Genomic DNA, 25635 nt, shown 5'->3' on the forward strand with positions numbered 1-25635 from the left:
ACAATAATAAAATACCATCTATTTAAATATTTTTGGATGTTTTCTACATTTTCAAATATATTGATTTCAATTACAACACAGAATACAAAGTCTACACTGCTCACTTTATATTTAGTTTTGTTTACAAGTATTTGCACTGTAAAAAAAACAAAATAATATTTTTCAATTCAACTAATACAAGTACTACTTGAAAGTTGCACTTACAAATGTAGAATTATGTAAAACGAAAAAAAAACCCTGCATTCAAACATAAAACTGTAAAATTTTAGAGCTTACAACTCCACTCAGTCCTACTTCTTGTTCAACCAATCGCTCAGACAAACAAGTTTGTTTACATTTGCAGGAGATAATGCTGCCCGCTTCTTGTTTACAATGTCACCTGAAAGTGAGAATAGGCATTCGCATAGCACTGTTGTAGCCGGCGTCGCAAGATACTTATGTGCGATATGCGCTAAAGATTCATATGTCCCTTCATGCTTCAACCACCATTCCAGGAGACGTGTCCATGCTGATGACAGGTTCAGCTCGATAACAATCCAAAGTAGTGCGGATCGACGCTTGTTCATTTTCTTTATCTGAGTCAGATGCCACAAGCAGATGGTTGATTTTCTTTTTTGTTGTTTCTGTAGTTTCCGCATCAGAGAGTGTTGCTCTTTTAAGACTTCTAAAAGCATGCTCCACACCTCATAGCTCTCAGATTTTGGATGGCACTTCAGATTCTTAGACCTTGGGGTGAGTGCTGTAGCTCTCTTTAGAAATCTCACATTGGTACCTTCTTTGCGTTTTGTGAAATCTGCAGTGAAACTGTTCAGAAAATGAACATGTGCTGGGTCATCTTCTGAGACTGGTATAACATGAAATATATGGCAGAATGTGGGTAAAACAGAGCAGGGGACATACAGTTCTCCCCCAAGAAGTTCAGTCACAAATTTAATTAACGCATTATATTTTTTTAACAAGCGTCATCAGCATGGAAGCATGTCCTCTGGAATGGTGGCCGAAGGGGCATATGAATGTTTAGCATATCTGGCACATAAATACCTTGCAATGCCATCTACAAAAGTGCCATGCAAATGCCTGTTCTCACTTTCTGGTGACGTAAATAAGAAGAGGACAGCATTATCTCCTGTAAATGTAAACAAACTTGTTTGACTTAGCAATTGTCTAAACAAGAAGTAGGATTGAGTGGACTTGTAGTCTCTGAAGTTTTACATTGTTTTGTTTGAGTGCAGTTATGTAACAAGAAAAAAATCTACATTTGTAAGTTGCACTTTCAGATATTGCACTATAGTGAGGTGAATTGAAAAAATATTTATCTTTTTTACAGTGCAAATATTTGTAATAAAAAATATACACTTGGATTTCCGTTACAACACAGAATATATATGAAAATGTAGAAAAAAATCCAAAATATTTAATAAATTTCAATTGGTATTCTGTTGTTTAACAGTGTGATTAAAACCACGATTAATCACGATTAATTTTTTTTAATTGCAATTAATTTTTTTGAGTTAATCGCGTGTGTTAACTGCGATGAATCGACAGCCCTAATAATATCCATTTCGTATTGAACATTTTTTGAACTAACTAAATGTTGATAATGTACTCTAAATTAAGCACAATCAAGCTAATCACTACCAGATTTTGAGGAAAAATAACATGGTTAATAAAGCAGCTTTTATTCCCCCTCGCTCAAGTCTAAACTATAAGTTGCATTAGGTCAAACTCTTACTAAGATGCTAATGATTTACATTTTCTTTTTCCAGAGGACATTCATGTGTATAAAACTTAGGAAAATAGTTCCACTAATGTGAATAAGAGTTAGAGTTGGCAGGATTAGGCCCATATGTCCTGATTCTATGAAATGCTGAGGAGTTTGAAGGACTTGGGTCTTTAGAGACTCCCAGTGGTGTTAATTCAAGTAGCCACAGGGTACTCTCACAGAACTTTATGAGATGAAAGGGAAAGAAAAAAAGATGCAGTTTTCTGCATTTATCACAGTGTTGGAAGTTTTTTAATGTCCTGTTATAACAGCTTGCTATTGCATTAGTTTTCTTTAATTACAGTAATAGCTTTTCCATTTTGTGACAGAATTCCTGTTAATACGTTTATATAAGAATTTACTGACTGTCAAAAATACTTCCTTAAAAAAAAGACAGTTTTAAGTGTAATGCTGATGCATTTGCTTCATGGGGAATAAAGCTAACAGTTCATTTTAATAGCTATATAGGATTTTTTTTTCCCCAAGTGTATTTAATTTAACTGTTTCTCAGTAGAAAAGGCTCCGCTGCTTCTGACATTCTTTTATAAAATAGCACCTTAAGAGACAGCTGGAAGATTTGAAAATAAATTAAGCATACATAATGTTCCTGAGTAAGAGTGTTAGTGCTGCATTATCACAGACTAAAGAGAGCACGCTACTCAAATGTCAGTATCCTGGCTTGGTTGAACAACAGCTTCCGGTTAATGGAAATATATTGCCAGGAACCAATCCATCCCATTAATATTAATGGGATTCGGATATTAACCACAGGTATGCCACTTAGTAGCAACGTTTTTAGAGGAGAGGTCCATCCTATAGTGAACTTTCAGGCTTTGAGCATGTGCAGCTAAATGCTTCTGCTGTGTGCCATGGCTTCCAAAGACATGGACCTATCTCTCATCAGTAAAGTTTGTGTGCTGGAGGCCCTACCCAAGCCCTGTGCTAAGCAAGTAAGAGTGGCTGAAAGGGTTTGATGTCTCCAAAGTCCATTGATTCTTGCATTCAGAACAGCCATAACATTTTACAGGGGAACAACACATACCGAGGCTGCAAGTGTCAATGCGATGGAAAGGAGGCAGATGTTGGTGAAGCCCGGGTTTCAGCATAAGCTTGGACAAGATGCTCGACTCTCCAGGCTTATGCTGAAACAGAAAGTGAGTCAGCTGGTGGCAGAGAAGGAGTTCAACCCTTCAGACGACTCAGTTGGTGGAAAGCCCAGCACAGCATGGTTTAGTGTAAGGAGCATGGCGGGAAACAAGATGATTACCTTCTGGCAGCTACTGAATGGTGGACAGACACCTTACCCAGCATTCTCGAGTAGTTTCGGACACATGGCATCTTTAATGCTGACGAGTCTGGTCTCTTTTACCAGGGCATTCCCGACAGAGACCTTGGCCTTCTGAAAGAAGGGTTTGCAGGAGGGGAAATATGCTGTAGATCATATCATATTGCTGTGTTATACAAACATGGATGGGACAGAGAAATGGCCTCTAATGGTGATCAGAAAGAGCGAGTGCCTCCATGGTTTCTCTAAGGACCGCTCAGAGCTGCCTGTGATCTACAGGAACTCAGCCAATGCAAGTTTGCTCTTTGAAGAGTGGTTTAAGAACTGGAACAGGGAGCTGTGGCTACAAGATCGACACATGCCTCTTAAATTTAAATTAATGGAGATATCCTATCTCCTAGAACTGGAAGGGACCTTGAAAGGTCAAAGAGTCCAGTCCCCTGCCTTCACTAGCAGGACCAAGTACTGATTTTGCCCCAGATCCCTAAGTGGCCCCCACAAGGATTGAACTCCTAACCTTGGGTTTAGCAGGCCAATGCTCAAACCACTGAGGTGTCCCTCCCCCCTGATTGACATTGCCCAGCCCATTGAGTTAATGTCGAGCTATTGCACTTTGTTAAAATTCTTGCTCCAATGCAGCCTCAATCATGCAGCCAATGGACTGTGCACGCCATTGCTTCTCTAATGTTGACCCAAACCTACGAGTGGTGGATGTTGTCAAACTGATGAATGCACTTCATCTTGCTAAGGAGTCCTGGGCTGCTCTTCTCCCATAGACTGTTCTAAAGTGCTTCAGAAAGGGAGTTTGCAATAACAGAAAATGATGGCTTGTTTACATCGATGTGCTGGTCAATGTTTCTCTTCCTGAAAATTCTAACAGCAGAGGAGTTTGAGGCCATTGTTGAGTTTGACAGTTGTTTAGAGATGGAAGGTGAGCTTTCTGGTGCTGAACTTCTGGAAGCTGTAGTGGTTGTAAAGTGTCAACAGGCCGATAAGGCACAAGAGAATAGTGAGTCATATGATGAATCTGAAGAGCCTTCCCTCACAGAGCAGCTAGATGTAATGGATGTTTTTCAGAGGCTATGCCAGAGTTGTGGCTTTGAGAACCGTTATGAGGCTGCATGCAACATGGAGAAGGATTTACGGGTGGAGATAGCAAACTAGGATGGGACAACTTTTGTTCTTAAAACCTTTTTTGGTAAAAATCTTGTGCTACTTTAATTTGTGACAGAGCACTCACTGTAGGAACAGTACTGTTCAGCAACAGTACTGTTCAGAGACATTATAATAAGTGTTTCATACGATTTCATTGTTTTTAAATAAAATGCTTTTTCTTTATAATTGTGACACTTAGCAAGTGGAGATTTCTTAAGTTTTCTGTATGTGGTGTTGGTACACGACACAGAGTTCTCCTTTACTGAGTATCAATGTTTGGTTTTCTTTTTTTAGTACTGAAAGTTAATAAATGGTTTCACAATTACTATTCTGTACAATGTATTACTGTTCCTTGCTTGTTTTTCTGTGTATACCTCCTGAAAACAGTGCCTTCCGCATATTGGCAACTTCTGGATAATAACTTTTTTCTGGGAGCCAAGAGGTTGCTGTGAAGTGAAATCTACTGTACCTATAATATACAAAATAAATCAGTTTCTTTCTGATTTCCCAGCACCTAGTCCAATGTTTCAGTGATTAAATTTTCTCTTTTCATGTTATACAGACACAAGAGTGCTGCTAAAATATTATTTTGGTAACAGACACTACTTCACACATTCGATGTACAAAAACAAATGTAAATTTAGTTTACTTCATTTTAGTCCTGAAAGAAATCCAGTAAGATTAGCATTATCACTTCCTCCATTTAAATGATTCACTTGTGAGATGTATTTTACTCTTTTCTTCCATCACTAATCAGGGCCGGTTCCAGCTTTTTTGCCGCCCCAAGCAGCGAAGGGAGGAAAAAAAAAAAAAATGAAGCAGCGATCGGTGGCAATTCGGCGGCCGGCCCTTCCTTCTGAGAGGGACCGAGGGACCTGCCAGTGAATTGCCGCCAAAGGCCTGGACATGCCGCCCCTTTCCATTGGCCGCCCCAAGCACCTGCTTCCTGCGCTGGTGCCTGGAGTCGTCCCTGTCACTAATCATAATGCTTTTTAGCTTAATTGATCCTTAATTTGTTTTACATAACACATGAATCCTTTAATGCTAAAGGTTCTTGACTAGAAAGAATCACCTGTTAGCTTTTCCTGATGTTATCCAATTCTTTGACTAATCGCTTAAAATATTTGTGTATTTCTCTTTTCTGAAGAATAATATGACTAATACTCTGTTTGGGATAAATATTGCTGTTTGAGGGAAGTTTTTTTTTTTTTTTTTTTTTTTAACCTTCTCCCCCCTCCCTCCCTTTCTGTCTCCTAAAGAAAGTACAGCTTTCACTCTTGACTGAAAGAGGAATGGGTGAAGCAGTGCAGGAATTTGTTGACAAAGAAGAGAAAGATGCTATAGAAGAGTTGGTGAAATTTCAATTAGAAAAAACTCAAAGGTTTCTTAAGGAACGTCACACCGATGCAGAGGAGGCAAAAATAGATGAGGAGGTTAGTACTGAATTACGCTCAGTCCTTCTGGTTAGGAGCAGCCTAGTTTGTAGCTCAAGATTGTCGTTTATTGACAGCTTTGTGAGTATTTTGAAGCTTGCACAACACCTGCCTCTAGCCAGTCCCCTCAGTGCTTCACATTCATGAACACACACAAAAATTAAATATATAGCTTAAAAGCTGCTTAATCTTTTTAAAATTGTATCTTGTAGTTTGATATGTTGCTTCCTACTCCATCTTAGTAGAATATTTTAATTGTTCCTAATAGGATCTTATGTGTACACAATCTGTCAGTTTTTAAGGATATGTGGCCTACAACTTAAGCTCTGCACAAACTCTGACTGAGATAACAAACATATTGGCAAGTATTGGTAGATGCAAATGTTTAGTTTGCCTTTAAGACTTGGGACCAAATTGACCACTGTTGTTTATCAATAGTCTTTGGATTGCACTTGCTTATGCCATTGGTTAAAACAGTAGCAGCTTGATGCCTAATTTGAATTTAAACTTTTTACTGTAAGCAGAGCAGTGGGTCTAGACTTATATTTTGTGATGCCAGTTTTCTCTTTCCATTTCTTCCTTTCTCTCTTTCACCTCCTACTTATCTTCACTTTTATTTTTCTTCTTTATTCCTGACCTCTACCCATGCTTTCTCTGGGGTCTACTGTATTTCTTCATATCCCACTACCTCTCGTTGCTCTATTGCCCATTCTCTGTCACTTTTACACTTTGCACCTGTTGACAGTTGAGCTTACAGACTTACTTCTTACAGTTGAGTTCACAATTCAAATATGTAAAAGTTCATAAGATGTTACAATAAGATATAAGAATAAACGTTGATAGGAAAAGGTAGGAAAGGAAGACAGAATAACTGAAGTAGCCTTAACAAAAAGGCTAAGTTGATATAATTTAAAGACTGTTCAAATTATGCTTGCTAACAACAGGAGATGTGGAGCCAGAAGTTAATGAGCCAAAACTGGTATGCCACATATTAGCCCTAATTAGTAGATAAAATAACAGGGGGATGGGCAATTCTACCCGTTTTGGATCCTTAAACGAAAGATTTTGTGGGGAACGAAAAAAGAAAAAGAAAAACAGGAGGGAAAAACAAACAGAAGCTACTGCAACTGAGTTTCACCAGCATGGCTGCTACCCCCTCTGTTTTCTGGGACCCCACGCTTTCGTTATCATGGTCCTGAAATGTGTCCTGACCAAAACAGGACAAAGAAAGAGGGACTCAGATGACATCACCACCACTACCAGCTCCAGCTGAAAGCCAGACACCATATGGGATAACAATTATCATCTTTAACATTCTAAAAGACTGTCAAGCAATGGGGCTTTTTTCTTTCTAAAAATCAGTCTACAGCTAAAGGGGAAATAGAACAAGAGATGCTATTAAAATGGAAGCCTTATTTAATACTTTAAATTTCAGTTGCTTTAACTGCTTTCCCTTCTTTTGTGTCTTTAATAAAAAGGTAAAAGGATTTTTAATAGTGTGATTTCCATGGTGCTAAACAAGCTGAAGTCTCTGTATATTAAGCCTTGTTTAACATTGTTTAATGTTAGATAGTGACTATGTTATGTTAATGCCTTTTGCCGGTATATTCCATCTAAAGTAATGCATCTCCTTTCCTTTCTACCCCATATCAAGCACATTTTCAGCCAGTGCTGAGCTTTACTGCATTGGCTCACATCCCATGAAATGTGAGATTCATGGGCTGCAGTGTTGGCCTCCCTTCCTCCTATGGCCTTTGAACATGTTGTTGGGCATCCTTTGTTCTCATGCTAGTTCAGATCTAATATGAGAATAGCACCAGCCCCATGATTTTTCTGCAGATGCACATTGCTGGTTTGCTCTAATATCTAATGGTGCCAGTAAGCAGTAGTGGTACTGCAGACCTACTTCAAGCCCTGAATCTCTGGTGGTGATTTCTTTTTACTAGGAGTGGACGAGATCAAACTATTCTACGTTACTTAATGCTTTTTTACTTTGCTTCTAAAAAAGAGGTGTCTCTATATCTCTTGTGTATTCTGGACTCATCCTGTTACAAACATATCTCAAACGTATTGTTTGTACCTGCTAATGTAATTGTTGCTCTTTACAGTCAGCAAAGCCTTCCTGGCAAAGTGTTGAATAGTGATGCCATTCTATTTCTGTTAAAAACAAATCCAGTAAAAGAACAGACATTGGGTTGATTTCTCTAAAAATCTAAGTTCACCTCACCTCTAAGCTATTAAAACAGGAACACTTTTCTTGGAATTTGTGTGTCTTCAGCTATTGTACAGTCCAGACTATTAATTTGGTCTTATATTTTATATTACTGTGATCTAGGTGCGAAAATTTAGGGAGACCAGAAAAGAGAATATTGAGGAGGAAGAGGAAGAAGTTCGTGAGGTAATTCCCCTAAAACACAAATGTAGGGTGTAAAATGTGTCGGTATTGATGTTGCTTAAGTGGAGCACTCTCATCTTCTATTAGTGTATAATAGAATAAATAATAGATACATTCTATACCACCCAGGCCTAATTGTTCAAGAAGGATGAGAGAATTCTATGGCAAGTTGTATTGATTTCTGTGAAAGAGAAAGATTCCACAAGGTCTTGTGTTGGATGCAGAATTAAAAATCACCTGAAAATATCCTTGTGTGTGATATGCCCTCAAAGTCACAGCATGCTTCTGGTTTAAAACTTGAACAAAAACCATTCTGAATCTGGATGTCCAGTTTACAGTTCTCTTTAGAGTACAAATTTTGTTGTTTTTCTCTACATTATAAAGTCACTACAATTTATTTTAAAAAGGTAAAAATCCCAGATTATATCACTATTCATCTGGGGGAAAAACAAACAGTTCCCTTGTAGAAGACACAAGAATGTGTCAGTAAATTGCATAATAACTAAGCAACTATCAATAATTATGCAAATTGTAAAGACATTCAAACATAAATATCCACTTTGCTATGTATAATTTGCTTATGTGGACTTTCTTCCTGGTACATAATTGTGGGATATAATCCCATGCATAAAACCTATATTAAGACTGCTCATAAGTGAAGTCCCAGAATCTATTAAATCAGTGGTTCTCGAACTTTTGGACTGGTGACCCCTTTCACATCGCACTCAGAAGCTTGCTACCTCCTCCCCCTCATAAATTAAAAACACTTTAACACCATCATAAATGCTGGAGGCAACGGGGTGTTTGGGGTGGAGGTTGACAGCTCCGACCCCCCCGGAATAACCTTGCGACCTTCTGAGGGGTCCCGACCTCCAGTTTGAGAACCCCTATATTAAATTGACCTTTATGTAAGTGGTTTTGCAATTACTAGGGATTTTTTGTTTGACAAAAGGATATTTTCAGTTCTGTCTTTTGGCTGAACTTTAGTGCTGTATACCTAGGGAAACATATTGAAGCACAGAATGTACAGTATTCAAAAGTCCAGAGTGAAGTATTTAATAGTCCATTTATGCAGGGTATATCTATGAGACACAGAGCACAAAAGGAATGGCTTAACTGGAGCCACTGCCCAGTCATCCATATGTCTGGTATCATTTGGGAGACAGCTCCACCAAAAAAACCAACCTCAGATCCATACGATTTAGACAAGCAATTGCAAATTTCCAACCCAAAGTTAGCAGTGCCTGAGGAGTCCCAGAAGCAGTGAATTAATGTCCCTGTTGATGAATTACATGTCAGGCAGACGTCCGAATCTAATGTTCACAGTGTTGGTAGCCTGGTTGGTCCCAGAATATTAATAATTTAAAAAAAGAACAGGTAGATTTCCTGATTTTTTTTTTTTTTTCTTTCAGTGTGTGAGAGCATGTGATGGGTTTAGGTTGGGTTTTTCTGAGGTGGTCCATTTTGGAGTATGGGAGGTTCCTCCATTTTTCTTCAGTCCTTCTGCAGAGATGTTCAGAATCTAATGTCCATTTATCTATAAGGAAAATAATGTCTACTTGAGCAATGTATATTCAGGTTCACCACCATAGAATTAGATGCAATTGGCAACCTCTGGGCTTGTCTGGGCTCTCAGCACTTGGTTTGCAGCAAGCTGGGGTGTAAATCTCCACACTAGGCTGTCGTGCACTAAAAGTTCTCTAGTGTGTGCTTTGATCTATCCTGCTTTGAAACAGTAATGAAGGGCACTAAAAGTTCCCCAGTGCAAGGCAGTAGGGTCCACACAGATACTTAGTGTGGCAGGGTAGTGTGGGGTAGATTTACACCCCAGCGTGCCATGAACTAAAGCTTGTGTAGACAAGTCCTTTCAATGAGCAGTGCTGAACTCTAGTTGTGAAGGTGTGTTACAGTTAGTGAGGTGAAAACTACAAATACTACCTAGTCAGGATGCCCTTTTACCTCCATATGGTTCAAATTTATAGTGTAGATGGGAAGTTAGCTATGTCTTTACACCCTGGATCAAATTTTTAAAACTGCCTAAATGACTTAGGTGCCTAAGTCCCATTAAAAGTCAGTAAGGGACTTAAAGTCCCTTAATTATAACAACAACAACAGCACCTATGTCTTCTGTATGTTTAAACTATGATTTAAGTTCATGTCTAAACTACAAATGGGAATATGGACCCAGGGGATCACTGTGCAGATAGGATCTAGTGGAAATCTAGAAATGCCAAATACACTTCCAGCCTGGTTCTTCTCATTTAATGACTTCAGTGGATTTACGTTGGTGTAAGTGAAAGGAGAATTGAACCCTTTTCTTTTTAAGAAAAATGTTAACAGTCCACTCATTCATAAAGCCCATTAATCTTTATACCAGATGGCAGTTCCCTTTCTTTGTATCTTTACCTCACTTCTCCTCCAAACTGTTTTTTCTCTCATTTGTTTTTTAAATCACAGTCCTTGGATTGTAGAAACTGCTCAGTTGTTCAGATACTTTCCCCCTTTTCTTTTATTAAGCCTTAATGACTCATCTTTCAGAAGCAGTTTTTGCTAAGTTAATGGAAGAATATGCATATTGCCTCTTGGAGAAAGCGGTTTTCTCTATTGTAGGTTGGCTGACTTGTTAGTCCATTTCACAATTTGTTATAACACTCATTTTTTCAGACTTCTTTGAATGGGAGTGAAGCATTTTATAAACAATATTGACTTAGTGTACAAATTGGGACTGCATCAAAATGACTAGAAAAGAGACATCTATTTTCTGGCTGACTTACATTACCATTGAAGTTGACCCTAAATCTGAGTTCTTATAAACATGTCACCACTATGGTTTCAACTGTGGTGCATTTTACTGTTAAAATTAAATATTCTGTATCATTTCTTTCAGGCTATGACCAGGGCTAGAGCTCACAGATCTCATGAGGCTGCTCTTGCCTCTTGTTCTAGTGATGATGATCTTATGGATATGGGAATGTCAGAACAAAAAAACAATGATGATTCAGATGCTGGCACCTCTGTATCATTCAGCAGAGGAAGAGGTCGAGGAAGGGGTCAGGCAAGAGGTGGAAGAGGGCAAATCTCAACATCAAGAGGAACCTCTCGAAGAGGAAGAGGTCCGTAGTTTTACATTCCTCGTATTGCAATTATTAGCGATTTTCCCCATGGTCTATTTATTTATTTATTTTTAAAGGCCTTTTCTGTAATGCTCCCATGAAATGCCCTATTGGCTTGTTGTTTCATCAGATTCCTGATGTTGTAATCTTTTTATTGCCAGCATTTTTGGCATCAGTTGCTGCAGTAACTTGCCCCCTTACAAAGATTAAGTTGAAATATTCAGGTTTTGACAAGAGGAAAAAATACCATGCTCCTATGCTGCAGTAGTTATAGCAGTCTCCTGGGGAAGCCCTATGCACAGAGGTGTATGTCTGTTCTTTTGTATTAATATTAGGCAATACCTGTGCTGGCTAGTGTTTGTATTATGATAGCTTCCAACGTGAGCTAGGTGCTGTCCATATGTAGAAGGTAGTCTCTTCCCCAAGGGCTTGTGAAACAACTAGTCCTTCCTAAGGCTTAGAAAACTTGTCTTAATCGGGGGAATGGGGAGAACTTTTTTTTTTTTTTTTTTTTAAACCAAAAATATCAAGCCACCTCCTGGTCTGGTTGTAATTGATTGTGCCCTTTTAATGAGTTACACTCCTTGTTGTTAAGGCCTTAAAAAAAAAAAATTACTAAAGTATCCAGTTCTGCAGATGGATCAGCTAGCCAAGACTCCCATTGACTTCAATGGGCTCAGCCTGTTTGTAGGGGGACTAGCAGATCTGACAGCGAGATCAGGGCCTCTGAATTCAAATTAAGACTGGGCACTTCAAAAATAAATTGGTTATGGAAACCACTAATGGGAAAATGTGCCAATGTACTGTCAAGAAAGGGAATAAGTTTTTGGCCATGGGGCAGACAATATGTCAGAAGCTAAATCATGCTCCCATTTTTATCCACTTTCTAGTCTGAAGAGTGGAACTGTGGTAAAGATGAGTGTTTTTATTAAATTTCTTACTCAGTCCTCAAATATTCTTGTTGATTATTGGTATCAATCACTGCAATGTGTTGTATATGTTCTGTAGGCTCTTCCTTATAAACCATTAAAGAAGAAACAAAAATGGGCTGTAAATATTACTGAATTGGTATTCCACTGAAAAAAGCAGTGTAGCTGGGGGTAGCACCTGAGCACATGCACAGTTTCTGGGGCGGGAGGGAGGGTGCACTCAGGCAGCTAGCTCAAGCTGCCACCAATGCTATCCCCTCAGTACAAACCCGCCTGGACACCCTGGGTATGTATTCAGGTAGCTAGCCAGAGCTGCTACTTGTGCTATTACCAGCCACACTGATATTTTCAGCTCTCTAGTTCATGCAGAGCAAGGGAGTGTCTGTTTTCCTGATCTGGGAAGCACTTTCTTGGCTACAGTGTAGACGTACCCTTAGTTGTGGTTCTTTTGATGCTTGTTTTTTAGAATTTCATAATTAACAGAAAAAATGCAAAGAGGGCTAAATATTGAGAGAGTGTGTGTGTGTGTATTTTATCCTTACAGGAAACACTACCCAAGAACAGTCTAATAGCAGTAGAAGTTACAAGCCTGTGTCTACTCCTACCAAGAATATGTCTATCATAGATGGTATGTTCAGAATAGTGTGTTGTTTTCATATGCCCTCTCAAATTGCTGTCACTTTGCAGAATGCCATAATGAAGTTAAGAAGTTTATGACGCAACCTTTATTTTCAGTAGATAAAATTCAACCATCACATGGAGCTTCGTTTGGCTGTTATTAAGTAGGGAGGTGAACTGTTAGTGAGGTTTAGTCCAGCTGACTTCTTTTCCTATCGCATCTCTTACCTATCATTTTAAGAAGATTAATTAATGGGGTTAATGGGTCTGCCTCTCTCTACTTTAACAGCTGATGAGTTCAGGTTGTTTCAAGAACTTCCCCCTTCAGATGCAAAATGCATCCAGAAGAGTGTCTTTGTTGAAGCCTCACAAATTGTGTGGCCCAAACTGATTGGCTAGTTCTGGATTTGTGATGAAGCCTTCTCTTAGAGAAGGGGACAAGGCTGCGACCACATTATATGCGAATTCGCGCTATATAGACGCGCGTTCTAGCGAGGGTCCGGTGTACATTAGTGCCTGTCCTTATAAAACTTATTGCACAACCTCTGCATTTTGGAAGTATATTGGATTTATATTGTATTTTTTTACATATATTAATAAAAACATTATTTTCAGTTTTCCCTTGTACTGCCCCTCTTGTGCTCACTCTATTATAAGTATTCAGTTGGAGTATATCATGTGGAACAGAAAAATTAATACCAGACATTCTGACCTATTACCACCTTCGTGCACATGAATGCAAATGAACCACTGTAGTCTCCAAAATTACCACTTTCAAAGTCTCTTTTAATTCAAGAATGTTTAACTCAATGATATTTGAAGATTAGCTGTGAAAAGAAGTGGCGGCTGATTCATTAAAATATCCAAGTAACCTTTGTCTCATCTGCATCACTGCCCAAATAAAGGCTCATTTCATTGTTTGAGCATCACTCAGAAATGAACTGCATTTTATAGGATTAGCTTAGCACAAAGTGAACCTATTCATTTTATTTGAAGTTACTACTGATTTACATTTTTAATTTAAAACAGGACCACAGCACAAGTGGGGGTTTTTATGAAGTCCTTTAGAATTGGCACAGTCTTCAATATTGTATGGCATTATATTTAATAACAGCTGTGCCCCCAGTCCTGCCAGCTGATCCGTAGGGCTGGGTCCTAATATCTACATGGAGTCCTAATGAAGTCAGTGGGGCTCTCCATTATCATGGGCTTGCATGAGTGCATCACACTGTAGGATCAAAGCCTATATTTCTTCTGAATCGCTGTCACAACTTGTGCATCTTTGAGCAATTTAATCTAAAACTAATGTTTTTAGGAAGTATTTTTTAAAAACTCCTATTTTGCAGACATATTAGACTACTTTTCATTGGCCAGGCAGTGCATGCTAAAAATCTTTTAATAAACATCTACATTTCTTGTGAAAGTTATACATGCTCTTGAGTAAAAAATATGACAGATTTTTTGAAGTTGCTCATGTCAAAAATGGAAAATTTTAATTCTTCCCAGACTTGAAGTGATCTGTGCTTTTCATATTTATAAAACTATTTTAAATGTGGTTTTTCTATTGTGATTTTAATGTGGACCTTTAATTAGTGAATTAATGCTCATTGGTGCCTCACCAGAATAAGTGGTGAAAATGTAAGCTCTCTTGAAGTAACTGTCCGATAGTGATAGAAAACTCTAACGTTTAGTAACAAGACATTTTCATATCTGTCTGGTTTTTACTTTAGATAATTGGAACACCTGTAGAGGTCTGGCTCTGAGGAGGTCAAATTAAATTTTTAAATTAGAAATACAGTAGGAGAACCAGCTGATGATAAAATGTCCTGCTGGCATGTATTGCTTAAGTACAGGCCATTTTAATTCTGGTGTATCTCACTGTGGCAAATGGTTTTCAGGGAGCCACTGGAATACCAGGCCTTACTGGAGATTTAGCTTATCAACATTGCACAGAAATTGAGAAACTTGCTTTTGCCACAGAGCCAAAGCGTTGTCCAAAAACACAAATGACTTTTCTTGATGGAGCCAGTGTATTCAAATCCAGTTTAAAAGGTTGATTTGTGGCAACTTTTGAGAATTTAAAACTCTAATGGATGCACTTAAAGATAGTTGTTTCTTGATTTGAAAATGAATCTGCCTACGAGTTGGGAATCCAAGCATGCACTTTGGCTAATAAGTTTTTCATGTAGCAGTGCCGAATCCCTTCAAAACCTGACTACTGTACCAGTGAGGCACTGCTCGCAGATATCTGTAAAAGAACACAGCTGTTTTCTCTATTTGCAGTTTAAACAAGGCCAGGTTTATCATATCCAATGTAAAAGGCAGCAAGGCAAATTAACCACAGTTCAGTGAAAGTGAGTAAGAAGAAGTCATTTGTTTTATGAGGTAGTTTTTGCATTTGTTTGATAAATAGAAGAATGTTTCTCTTCTTTACTGAAAAGAAACCTCATACAATAAGTACCATTAAGAAATCAACATTTTCTCGCAATTAACACATCACAGTATCAGAGATACTGCAGGTCTTGCCTATTCTAAGTACCATATTGGAAGACACTGCAGCATCTGTTTATCTAGGCTCTTTCCGCATGAGCACCTTATTGTCTCAGATACCACACTGGGTGGGGCAGAGAGAAACAAATTATTGTTTCAGTTTTGTTGACTTGTGCTACAAGAATTAGAATAAAACTCTTCATTACTGAAAACTTGACTTAAAATAAAGCAAAAATATATTATCCAGAAAAATTGGACTTCTCAAATTGTAATAGCAGCAAAGAGTCCTGTGGCACCTTATAGACTAACAAATGTATAGGAGCATGAGCTTTCGTGGGTGAATACCCACTTCTTCAGGTGCATGTGAAATTTGTAATGTTAATAAATTGTAATGTTAATATTAAGCTATATGAACTAAATGTTAATTTAGTTTGTATTTGTGAATGTTTTATCTAACCAGTAGGATTATACTTTCCCCAGCTAGAATAGGAAACTATGGGTTTTGCCTCCACTAACTATCTTGGGAAAAGCACAACTCTATTTTGTCTGGTATGTTGTGGGAGAAATCATAAAAAGTAAACTATAATAAGTCGGTGTACCAGGCCTTTTTATTTATACTTTGTAGTAAAATACATTTCAGTCAAAATGTGAAGGTGAGACCCTTGTGCGATATGATGTGATCAGATAATGAAATGTGGTTATTTCAAGTGCCTTCCATATGATATGTTCTTATCTGTTTTATTTTAGCCTTTAAAGCTGCCCGACAACAGCCCTCTCGGAATTCATCTGCTAAGAATTACTCAGAGGTGAGAAGCTATTTTGCATATGTGTAAAGTTGTAATACTACTGTGTTGTGTATAGCACTCTGAGGCCATGTCTACATTACAAGCTTATGTCGTCTCAAGTTACATTGGCATACAGCCACTGCAGTTAGTACATCACTTGTGTGCATGCTTACTTGGCTCCTTGTGTCGGCGGTACACGTACTGACCAGGAGTGCTTGTATCGATGCAGAATGCAGTGCACTATGGGTAGGTATCCCACTGTGCAACTTAGCAGTGCACTGTCTTTTAGGAAGTTTTGGCAAGGCATGATGGAGCTGAGACAAGTCACGCGTGGGTAACTGGGAGCATGGAGTCAACTTCCTAGTTTGGAACAGTCTGTATCCCAAAATGTCATCTGTATCCCCCAAACCTGTGCAGCCTTCCTCGTTGTCTGCTATCTCCAACAGAAGCATGGAGCCTGCGAGATCTGTGCTGTTGTCATGAGCGTTGCAAGCAGGATGCACGATGGTGCAGTATCTGCAGAGCCACAAGAAGAGCTGCAAGGAATGAGACTATTTCTTGGAGGACAGATTGCTATGGGACATAGTGAGAACCAGTTCCATGTTGTTGGTGGCTTTCACGGAGCAGCTACAGATGGTGGAGCGCTGCTTCCGGGCAGAAGAAACAAGCACTGACTGGTGGGATCGCATCGTAATGCAGGCTTGGAATGATGAGCAGTGGCTGCAGAACTTTCAGATGTGCAAGGCCATATTCCTGGATCTGTGTGCTGAGCTCTCCTCAGCCCTTGAGCACAGGAACACCAAAATGAGAGCTGCACTGACAGTGGAGAAGCAAGTTCCGATCACACTGTGGAAACCCAGCAATGTCAGATTGCTACCAGTCAGTCAGGAATCAATTTGGAGTCAGGAAACCTACTGCTGGGGCCATATTCCTGGAAGTGTGCAGGGCCATTAATCACCCTCTGCTGTGCAGGACTATGACTCTCGGCAATGTGCAGTACATAGTGCATGGATTTGCAGCAATCTGGCTCAGGTGTTCTGTGGGTATGGAGGGGGAAACCCAGAAAGCTGCAATGGTAGCAGCTGCAGATAAAACACACAGAGTTATCGTCTGTGTTTTCACTACGGAAGGTGAAACATAAGATTCTGAACTCACTCCCCTTGCACCTCTAAAGTTTTAAGCACTACATTCTCACTTCTGCTTGGGATTGCTTGTGCACAGCACCTGCCACGGTGAGCATGGCTTGCCAAGATTGGGGAAATGCTGAGTTTCATGATTGTAGTAGTATATGCAATGTCACTGAATACTGGCACCGTTTTCCATAAGCGGTAGTGATTTGAGCTGATATTTCACTCCTAAGGGTAGCACAGCTGCTGCAGGCATCCTGAAGCTGCCTGGGACCATATGCTGCTAGCCTGAATACTGCAATGGTGCCAGCAGAAATTATTGCCGAGTGGTGTGGTAAAGTGTCCTACCGTGGAGGAAGAATTAAGGCAGCCATCCCTAGAAACCTTTTGAAAGAGGACTGGAGAGTGCCTCCATGAAAGTTTCATTGAGATCTCTCTGGAGGATTAACAGGACAGCCCTGTATACATAAACTGTTTTGTGTGCCCTTCTCCCCACTCTCCCCCCCGCAAACTCTAAAGGGTTTGTTGTACCCTCTGTTGGTTGTACCATGACCTCTTCTAGCACAAGTAAATTAAGGATAAGTCAAAAGATGTGTCCTGCTACTTTTGTGGTGCATCCCTGTAATTTAAAATTAAACTACACACTTACCCAACATTGCTTCCCCTGCATCAGGCTTCCCCATGTTCGACTGGCTGGAGTGTGGTGGAGTCAAAAACAGGTCTTGGTTGGCTGCAAAGCTGGATTCCCCTGGTTGCCTCTCCCACCATACTCTTCCTCCTCTTCCCTGCTGTTCACAGCAGGGACTTATGACTCTGGCTTCTCAGATGTATCTACAGTGTTGGAAGGAGGGGAGATGCTTGGGTATGGCATGTAGCTTTTTGTAAAAGCAGATCTATTGTTAAGTATCAGAGGGGTAGCTGTGTTAGTCTGAATCTGTAAAAAGCAACAGAGGGTCCTGTGGCACCTTTAAGACTAACAGAAGTATTGGTGAATGCCCACTTCATCAGACGCAAGATGTCTGATGAAGTGGGCATTCACCCACGAAAGCTTATGCTCCAATACTTCTGTTAGTCTTAAAGGTGCCACAGGACCCTCTGTTGCTTTTTACTAGTCTATTGTTGGTCTCCCTGGCCTTCTGGTACACTTGCCAGAGCTCTTTGGCTTTCATGCAGTACTGCTGCTAGTCCCTGTCGTACCCCTTCTGCATCCCCCCAAGCAATCTGCTTGTAGATGTCAATGTTTCTGCGGCTGGTTTGTAAATGTGCCTGCACAGCCTCTTCTCCCTCCCCAGCAGAACCAATGTCTCCTGTCCACTTTAGGCTGGAGTGTCTCTGTAGCATGTAGCCAGTATGGTCAGCTGGGCAGCTGCACTCAACAGTGGAGAGCTGCTAGGTGTGCTCGCCACGCCAGGCAATCAGGAAAAGGAATTTCAAAAATTCATGGGGCTTCAAAGGGGAAGCAGGGCTTCTGGCCTCCATAATCCCAGGACAGCAGAGTTCACAATGATGACCAGAATGGTCAATGTAGGGCATTGTGGGACAGCTGCTGGAGGACAGTTGGTTGACCTAAATAACCCAGTGTCTACTCACCCTGCATTGATCTAAGTACATTGACTGTGACTCTGTGCCACTCGGGGAGGTGGTATTAAGTTGGTGTAATAGAGCATTTACATTGGTAGGAGCCAAACTTAAGCGTAGACCTATACAAAGCTACGTCGACCTGTGTAGTGTAGACCAGCCCTGATTAACTGCCCTTTTCAAAATAAAGGCAAAATATACTAATTAAGGCCAAAATTTATTTCTTTACTACACCATTTGTAGCCAATGTGTGAGATTCCCGCAAGGCCAGCAGGACAAATATTGTGGATGAACTGATTTGAGAACTTGAAAAGAAAATGGGTCAATTTGCAAGTCAATAATTTGGACAACTTGATAACAGTTGTAAGCCTAGAGAGAGTCTGAGTCCCATCTACCAGTCACCTTGCAGACTACACGATCCAAGCCAGTAAAGCACTTAAGCACATGGTTAAAGTTAAGGATGTGAGTAGTCCCTATGAAGGTTTTTTTTGTTTTATCCAGGTTAAATTGTTTGAAGTGTAGACTCCAGAAAACACTAAACGAAGAGCGAAATAACTAGTACACTGTAGCTGTCACTAATGTTTCATCCCAAAAGAGTACGTAATGTGCTACCTTCTGTAAAATATTATTGTTTTTTCCAGGACATTATAGATGATGACTCTGATGTGGAAGAAGTTTCTTTTACTGCTGCTTCCAAATTTACTCAAAGGTTGGTACAGTTATTTCAAAAAGGGCAAAGAGCCGTTTGAGGATCTGTAAGCCCCTCTGGAGTGGTATACATGAGTTGGGCTGTAGCACTATATTTCTCTGATTGTCAGTAAAGAGTTACATTAGCTGAAACTCACTTTTAAAAATTCAAAATTTAATATATAATTAAAAATTTGCTCAACTGTTTTAAATAGAAAAATTAGCTTCTATGATGTAAGAGAATTTCATCGTGGTTGAGCGAGGTTCCTCCCCACCCCTCTTTTCTTTTTGAGACATTTAGCAACTAGTATGAGAAAATGCAGTTGAAGGACTTGAAAGTGCATGTTGCCATGATGAGAACGGACCATGTGTATGTTTTACCATATTTTAAAGTATATTAATTACCAGTCAGATTTTCAGAAGTATTCAGTTCTCCCACCCCACTCCACTCTTGCTCACATATAGGCATCTGACCAGACTTTTTTAAAAGGCCTTGGTACACAGTAGCTCCTGTTGTTTTCATTGGGAGTTGCTGAATACTTTTGAAAATCTGGTCACTTTGTTTAGGGATGCACCTAGGAGTGTCTCTCTTCTGAAAATATAATCCCCATTGCTAATAACCAGCAGACAACTGATTGTCATGTAAAGAACATCACTTCTGAATTCCTCCACTAAAACCTCATTTGTTACATGTTTTCAGAACTAATGCATACACTTAGCAGCAACCTGAGAACTCTGTGACCTGGATTAACAGGATAATGGGATCTACAAACAATATTTTTATTTAGGTTTGGTCCGGCCAAACAGAAAATTTAGAACGTCTGGTTCTGGTGCCATGCTCTGTGATGATGATTAAGTTTTTCCTGTTGTAACCCTTAAGGTTGTCAAGCACGTCTACATCCAGCAAAAGGAGCTCACAAAGCCAAATAACTAGAGGGGTTGACTTTGAATCAGATGAGGTACAGTATGGTCTTCTCTTGTCATAATTCTCACAACTTCATATTATCACTTTTCAAAATATTAAACTGATTAAAGGTATATCATAATTTCAAAAAAGGAGGGATACAAATGAGGGAGCTAGTTAAACAGAAATTGAAAGGAAAAGTTACAAGGGTAAAATGCCTGCACACTGCATGGAAACTAGTTAAAGATGCATAATAGAGGCTCAAACGACATGTATGCCCCAAATAAAAAAAGATACAGAAAAAAAACAGAAATAAACATCACCACGACTAAACAGCAGAGTAAAAAACATGATTAGAAGCAAAAAGGCAGCTTTTAAAAATTCATAAGTCATATCCTGCAGAAAGGTATCTGGGAGGGTATAGTGGATCACAAGCTAAATATGAGTAAACAATATAACACTATTGCACTACAGTTCTGGGATGTAGCAGTAGGAGTGTGGTAAGCACTACACATGAAGTACTTCTTCCATTCTACTCCACACTGATAAAGCCTCAGCTGGAGTATTGTGTCCAGTTCAGGGAGCAACATTTCAAGAAAGATGTGGACAAATTGGAGAAAGTGCAGAGGAGAGCAACAAAAATGATTGAAGTCTAGAAAACATGACCTATGAGGGAAGATTGAAAAAATTGGGTTTGTTTAGTCTGGAGAAGAGAGGACTGAGAGGGAACACGATAACTATTTTCAAATACATAAAATGTTATTACTAGGAAGAGGGTGAAAAATTGTTCTCCTTATCCTCTGATGATAGGGCAAGAAGCAATGGGCTTAAATTGCAGTAAGAGAGGTTTGAGTTGGACATTAGAAAAACCTTCCTAACTGTCAAGGTAGTTAAGCGCTGGAACAAATAGGGAGGTTATGGAACCTCCATTACTGGAGGTTTTTAAGAACAGGTTAGACAAACACCTGTCAGGAATTGTCTAGTTATTACTGAGTTGTGCCTTGAGTGCAAGGGACTGGACTAGATAACCTATTGAGGTCCCTTCCAGTCCTACACTTACAATTCTATGAAATATGAAATTGCACACCTACTAACTGGGGTATGTAATCTATCACTTAAATCAGCCTCTGTGTCAGAAGGCTGGAGAATAGCTAATGTAATGGTGATTTTTTTAAAAAAAAAGGTTATTGGTCTATAATTGCTAAGATTGCCTCTGCAGTCTTACTTCAGTACCAGGCAAACTGGTTGAGACTATGGTAAAGAACTTTGCCAAACAGTTGTGCAGTGCTGTATGATAAGGGGGACAGAATTGTTCCCTGACCCCTGCAGATATATTGTGTCTATGTTCTCTTTTACAGATATCAGGAATATATGTAGTGCGAGAGAGAGAGAGGTCTTTCCTGTTTTACTAGGGCATATTTGGAAATGACTGATTCTAATCTCAGAATATCTATTCCAATCAGATTAAAAACTAGCCTGATTACTGCTCTCTTTATGATGTTGTTGTATTTACAGTTTATATCAATAAATAATATCCCCCTTCATATTGAAAATAATAGAACAAAAAGAAAGAAACTAACAGAAACAGGCAAAGTGGAAAATATGGAGTAAAATGGCAGGCCTTCTGCCTTAGCCAACTCTCATGTTAATTCTGCCTTTGTAATTCAAAATGCTTTGAAAACTTTTAAAATGAACTTTTACATTGCAGGATGAATTTGACCCCTTCAAGAGCACTGCTACTTCCAGAAGAAAGCACAGATGATTCTGGATTCATTATATAAAATCACACTGCACAAATGACCAGGTCTTGTGATGGAAACAGAAAACAATATGCAAGGTTTTAGATAGTGTTTTACTCTAAACTATTTTTTGCCTTAATGTTTCAATTCTTTTGTGAAAGATTAACGCTCAGTGGTACTGTGTATGCAATATAACTTGATGCATATGTTGGGTTACTAGATGTAAATACCAGTGCCTAATAGTAAAAACTTTGAGAAATATTCCATAGGATAATTTGAAAATTTTCCCTTCTGTAAAACTTCTAAAAGGTTGCTTTCATCTCTGGGGACGTATATAAAAGAATTCTTCCTTCTATAAAATTTCTCACTGGGTTTTAAATTTTATAGAGGAATAAATTAAAGCATTATGCATGGATGGATACAGTTAACGTATTTTTCTGGCCTAACGAACATTGCATTTATCTGCAGTTTGGTATGGTTAGCAGAAAAATTCAAGGACCCAAAGATGCAACTTTCAATATTAAAGCTATTAATGCCCGGAAAGGGTCTGCTGTTACTGTCTTTTATAAAATGTCAGAAATGTACAGAAGTGACATTCTGCCTGCAATTCTAGAAAATGACTTTAGGTTAAGTTGGTTTGCATATTTCTATCACTCAAGTGAGACTTCTAGGATAGAACCCTGCAGCTGTGCAAGTAAAACTCTCAGAAGTTGGCATTAGTCTTACCTGTATAAAAAATATGGAATTGGGCCAGTAATGGATGAGACCCTGCCTCTGTTTATTTGTGCAAATGATACGTTTCATGTTGTTTTTTCTATTTTCAGTATTCCCACTGAAACAGCACCAATTCAGTAATGCATTCAATAATGCTTGAACGATTTGTTTCCAAAGTGAGAACAGAAAAACAATCAAAATAGGAATTACAGCAGTTGCTATTTTAAAAAGTCAAGATTTCCCCATGTTTGGTGCCAACTGAGAAACCACAGCTCTACCCTTCAGTAGTTTCATCCTGAGAGCTAGGACAGTTTGGAGCTTAACTGCAAGACCTCTCGGTGGGCTGTGTGGCCCGTTTGGTCTCCCTGACTGTTTGCCTCTGGGATGTTGAAGAAACACTACGCTACATACAACAGTTGGGTGGGAAAGTGCAGAAGCATGAACTATTCCTGGAGCAAGATGGAGTTTGGCAGCTGTGTGGCCATGGTTCTGGCCTATCATGGCCACCCCTGGGTCTGCATTCACTTTTGCCGTTGTGAACCCAAATGAGCCATAGAGGCTCTGAGAACTCTGTGGAAGTTGTCAGATCCAGGACTTGTCCCTCAAGGTATTAAATAATTGGTTGTAGTTTTGAAAGCAATCTGTTCCCTTATGGTATCAGAACACGCTTACTCTGGCAGTGTTTGCAGTGGCCTGACTCTTCTCCTGCCTCTTCACCAATGGCTATTTTTGCTATGCATAGACTTGCTGCTATAAGCTTCTCTTTAAAGGGGAACTGTTTGTTTTGTGCTAGAAGCCAAAAATATGCCAGACTGCCATCAATCTCACTAATAAGAAAAGTTACCTTATGTAGTTCCTGTCATAAAAACCCCATATAATGTTATGTGAACAATGGTTGTAAGTTGTATGGCGCTATTTTGCATTGAATCTGAAGGATTTAAATGTAAAATCATAGCTTTTTTTATATGTTGCTAGCTAAATAAAATTTTGTACTGAAAATAAATTAACAGCCTCCTAAATTATTTTTAAAAAAAATCTTCATCATAGTGCTTGTTTGAGGGGAGCTTTTTTAATGTCCCAGTCACACAGGTTATCAAGGAGCCAATCCTGCATTTTCTTTAGATATTTTGTCCATTTTCTGTGTGAAATCAAATGTTTCTATGTCTTTTCTTATTATCCCTTTTACATGGTCTCCCATTTAGCTCTCAGATTTATAGTCCAGTTGTGTGCACTACTTCTAGATTAATTGCCACAGTTCTCAAATATCACTATAAAACTCAAAGGTATTATATTTTTTACACTACACAGGTAAAATAACCTCCTTTATATATAACATAACTAGTTTTATATTTAAATGTTACTTCTAGAACTATTAATGTTGAGGATGGTACAGTATGCTCTGGCCTGGTAATAATAGAATCATAGAACTGGATGGGACCTCGAGAGGTCATCTAGTCCAGTCCCCTGCACTCAAGGCAGGGCTAAGTATTATCTAGACCATCCCTGACAGGTGTTTGTCTAACCTGCTCTTAAAAATCCCCAATGATGGAGATTCCACAACCTCCCTAGGCAATTTCTTCAGGTGCTTAACCACTCTGATAGGAAGTTTTTCCTAATGTCCAATCTAAACCGCCCTTGCTGCTCTTTAAGCCTGTTGCTTCTTGTCCTATCCTCAGAGGTTAAGAACAATAATTTTTCTCCCTCCTCCTTGTAACAACCTTTTATGTACTTGAAAACTATTATCATGTCCCCTCTCAATCTTCTCCAGACTAAACAAACCCAATTTTTTCAATCTTCTCTCATAGGTCATGTTTTCTAGACCTTTAATCATTTTTGTTGCTCTTCTCGGGACTTTCTCCAATTTGTCCACATCTTTCCTGAAATGTGGCGCCCACAACTGGAAACAGTATTCCAGTTGAGGCCTAATCAGCGTGGAGTAGAGCAGAAGAATTACTTCTTGTGTCTTGCTTACAGTACTCCCGCAAATACATCCTAGAATGATGTTTGCATTTTTTGCAACAGCGTTACACTGTTGACTCCTTCCTAGGCAGGCATTACACATTTTGTAGGTGTGCAACTGATTGTGCCTTCCTGAGTGGAGTACTTTGTATTTGTCCTTATTGAATTTCATACTATTTACTTCAGACCCTTTCTCCAGTTTGTCCAGATCATTTTTAATTTTGATCCTGTTCTCCAGTGCACTTGCAACCCCTCCCAGCCTGGTATCATCCATAAATTTTGTAAGTGTACTCTCTGTCATTGTCTAAATTATTGATGAAGATCTTGAACAGAACCGAAACCCAGAACTGATCCTTGTGGGACCCCCACTTGTTATGTCCTTCCTGTTTGACTGTGAACTTCTGACAACTACTCTCTGGGAACGGTTTTCCAACCAGTTAAGCACCCACCTTATAGTAGCTCCTCTGTTGTATTTCCCAAGTTTGACACTGTCTCACATGACCTTCTCATAAACAGAAACCTTACTAAAGGCAAGATATACCACATCTGCAGTTCCCCCCCCATCTACAAGGCTTGTTACCCTGTCAAAGAAAGCTATTAGGTTGTTTTATCACAATTTGTTTTTGACAAATCCAAGCTGACTTTATCACCTTATTATCTTCTAGGTGTTTGCAAATTGATTGCTTAATTATTTGCTCCATTATCATTCTGGGTACTGAAGTTAAGCTGACTGGTCTTTAATTCCATGGGTTCTCCTTATTCTTTTTTTATAGATTGGCACTATATTTTCCCTTTTCCAGTCCTCTGGAATCTCTCCTGTTTTCCATGACTTCTCAAAGATAATCCCTAATGGCTCAGATATCTCCTCAGTCAGCTCCTTGAGTATTTTAGGATGTATTTGTGACGGGTTGGGTCACAGAAACTCCCTCAGACTGTCACTAGATGTGCTGGGATACCACTGA

At 39.2% G+C, this 25635-nt stretch overlaps 1 protein-coding gene across 9 annotated transcripts in view; it reads left to right on the forward strand.

The window, feature by feature from the left end:
• The window catches only part of MRE11 (MRE11 homolog, double strand break repair nuclease), a 45837-nt gene extending 22113 nt beyond the window's left edge, over positions 1-23724 (forward strand). For 7 of the 9 annotated variants that reach the window (XM_034758937.1, XM_034758939.1, XM_034758938.1 and 4 more), the window contains exons 13-18: positions 5462-5635; positions 7971-8033; positions 10918-11143; positions 12617-12700; positions 15928-15986; positions 16412-17978. In XM_034758937.1, coding sequence (XP_034614828.1) covers positions 5462-5635; positions 7971-8033; positions 10918-11143; positions 12617-12700; positions 15928-15986; positions 16412-16639 — 834 coding nt within the window. In that variant the 3' untranslated portion in view covers positions 16640-17978. Of the gene's footprint in view, positions 1-5461; positions 5636-7970; positions 8034-10917; positions 11144-12616; positions 12701-15927; positions 15987-16411; positions 17979-19311; positions 19380-20237; positions 20317-21969 lie in introns of those variants that run through there. The other 2 variants (XM_034758942.1, XM_034758934.1) reach the window with 2 other exon arrangements.
• Positions 23725-25635: the final 1911 nt, after the last annotated feature.

Source organism: Trachemys scripta, chromosome 1, assembly GCF_013100865.1.
Source record: "Trachemys scripta elegans isolate TJP31775 chromosome 1, CAS_Tse_1.0, whole genome shotgun sequence".
Taxonomy (NCBI): domain Eukaryota; kingdom Metazoa; phylum Chordata; order Testudines; family Emydidae; genus Trachemys; species Trachemys scripta.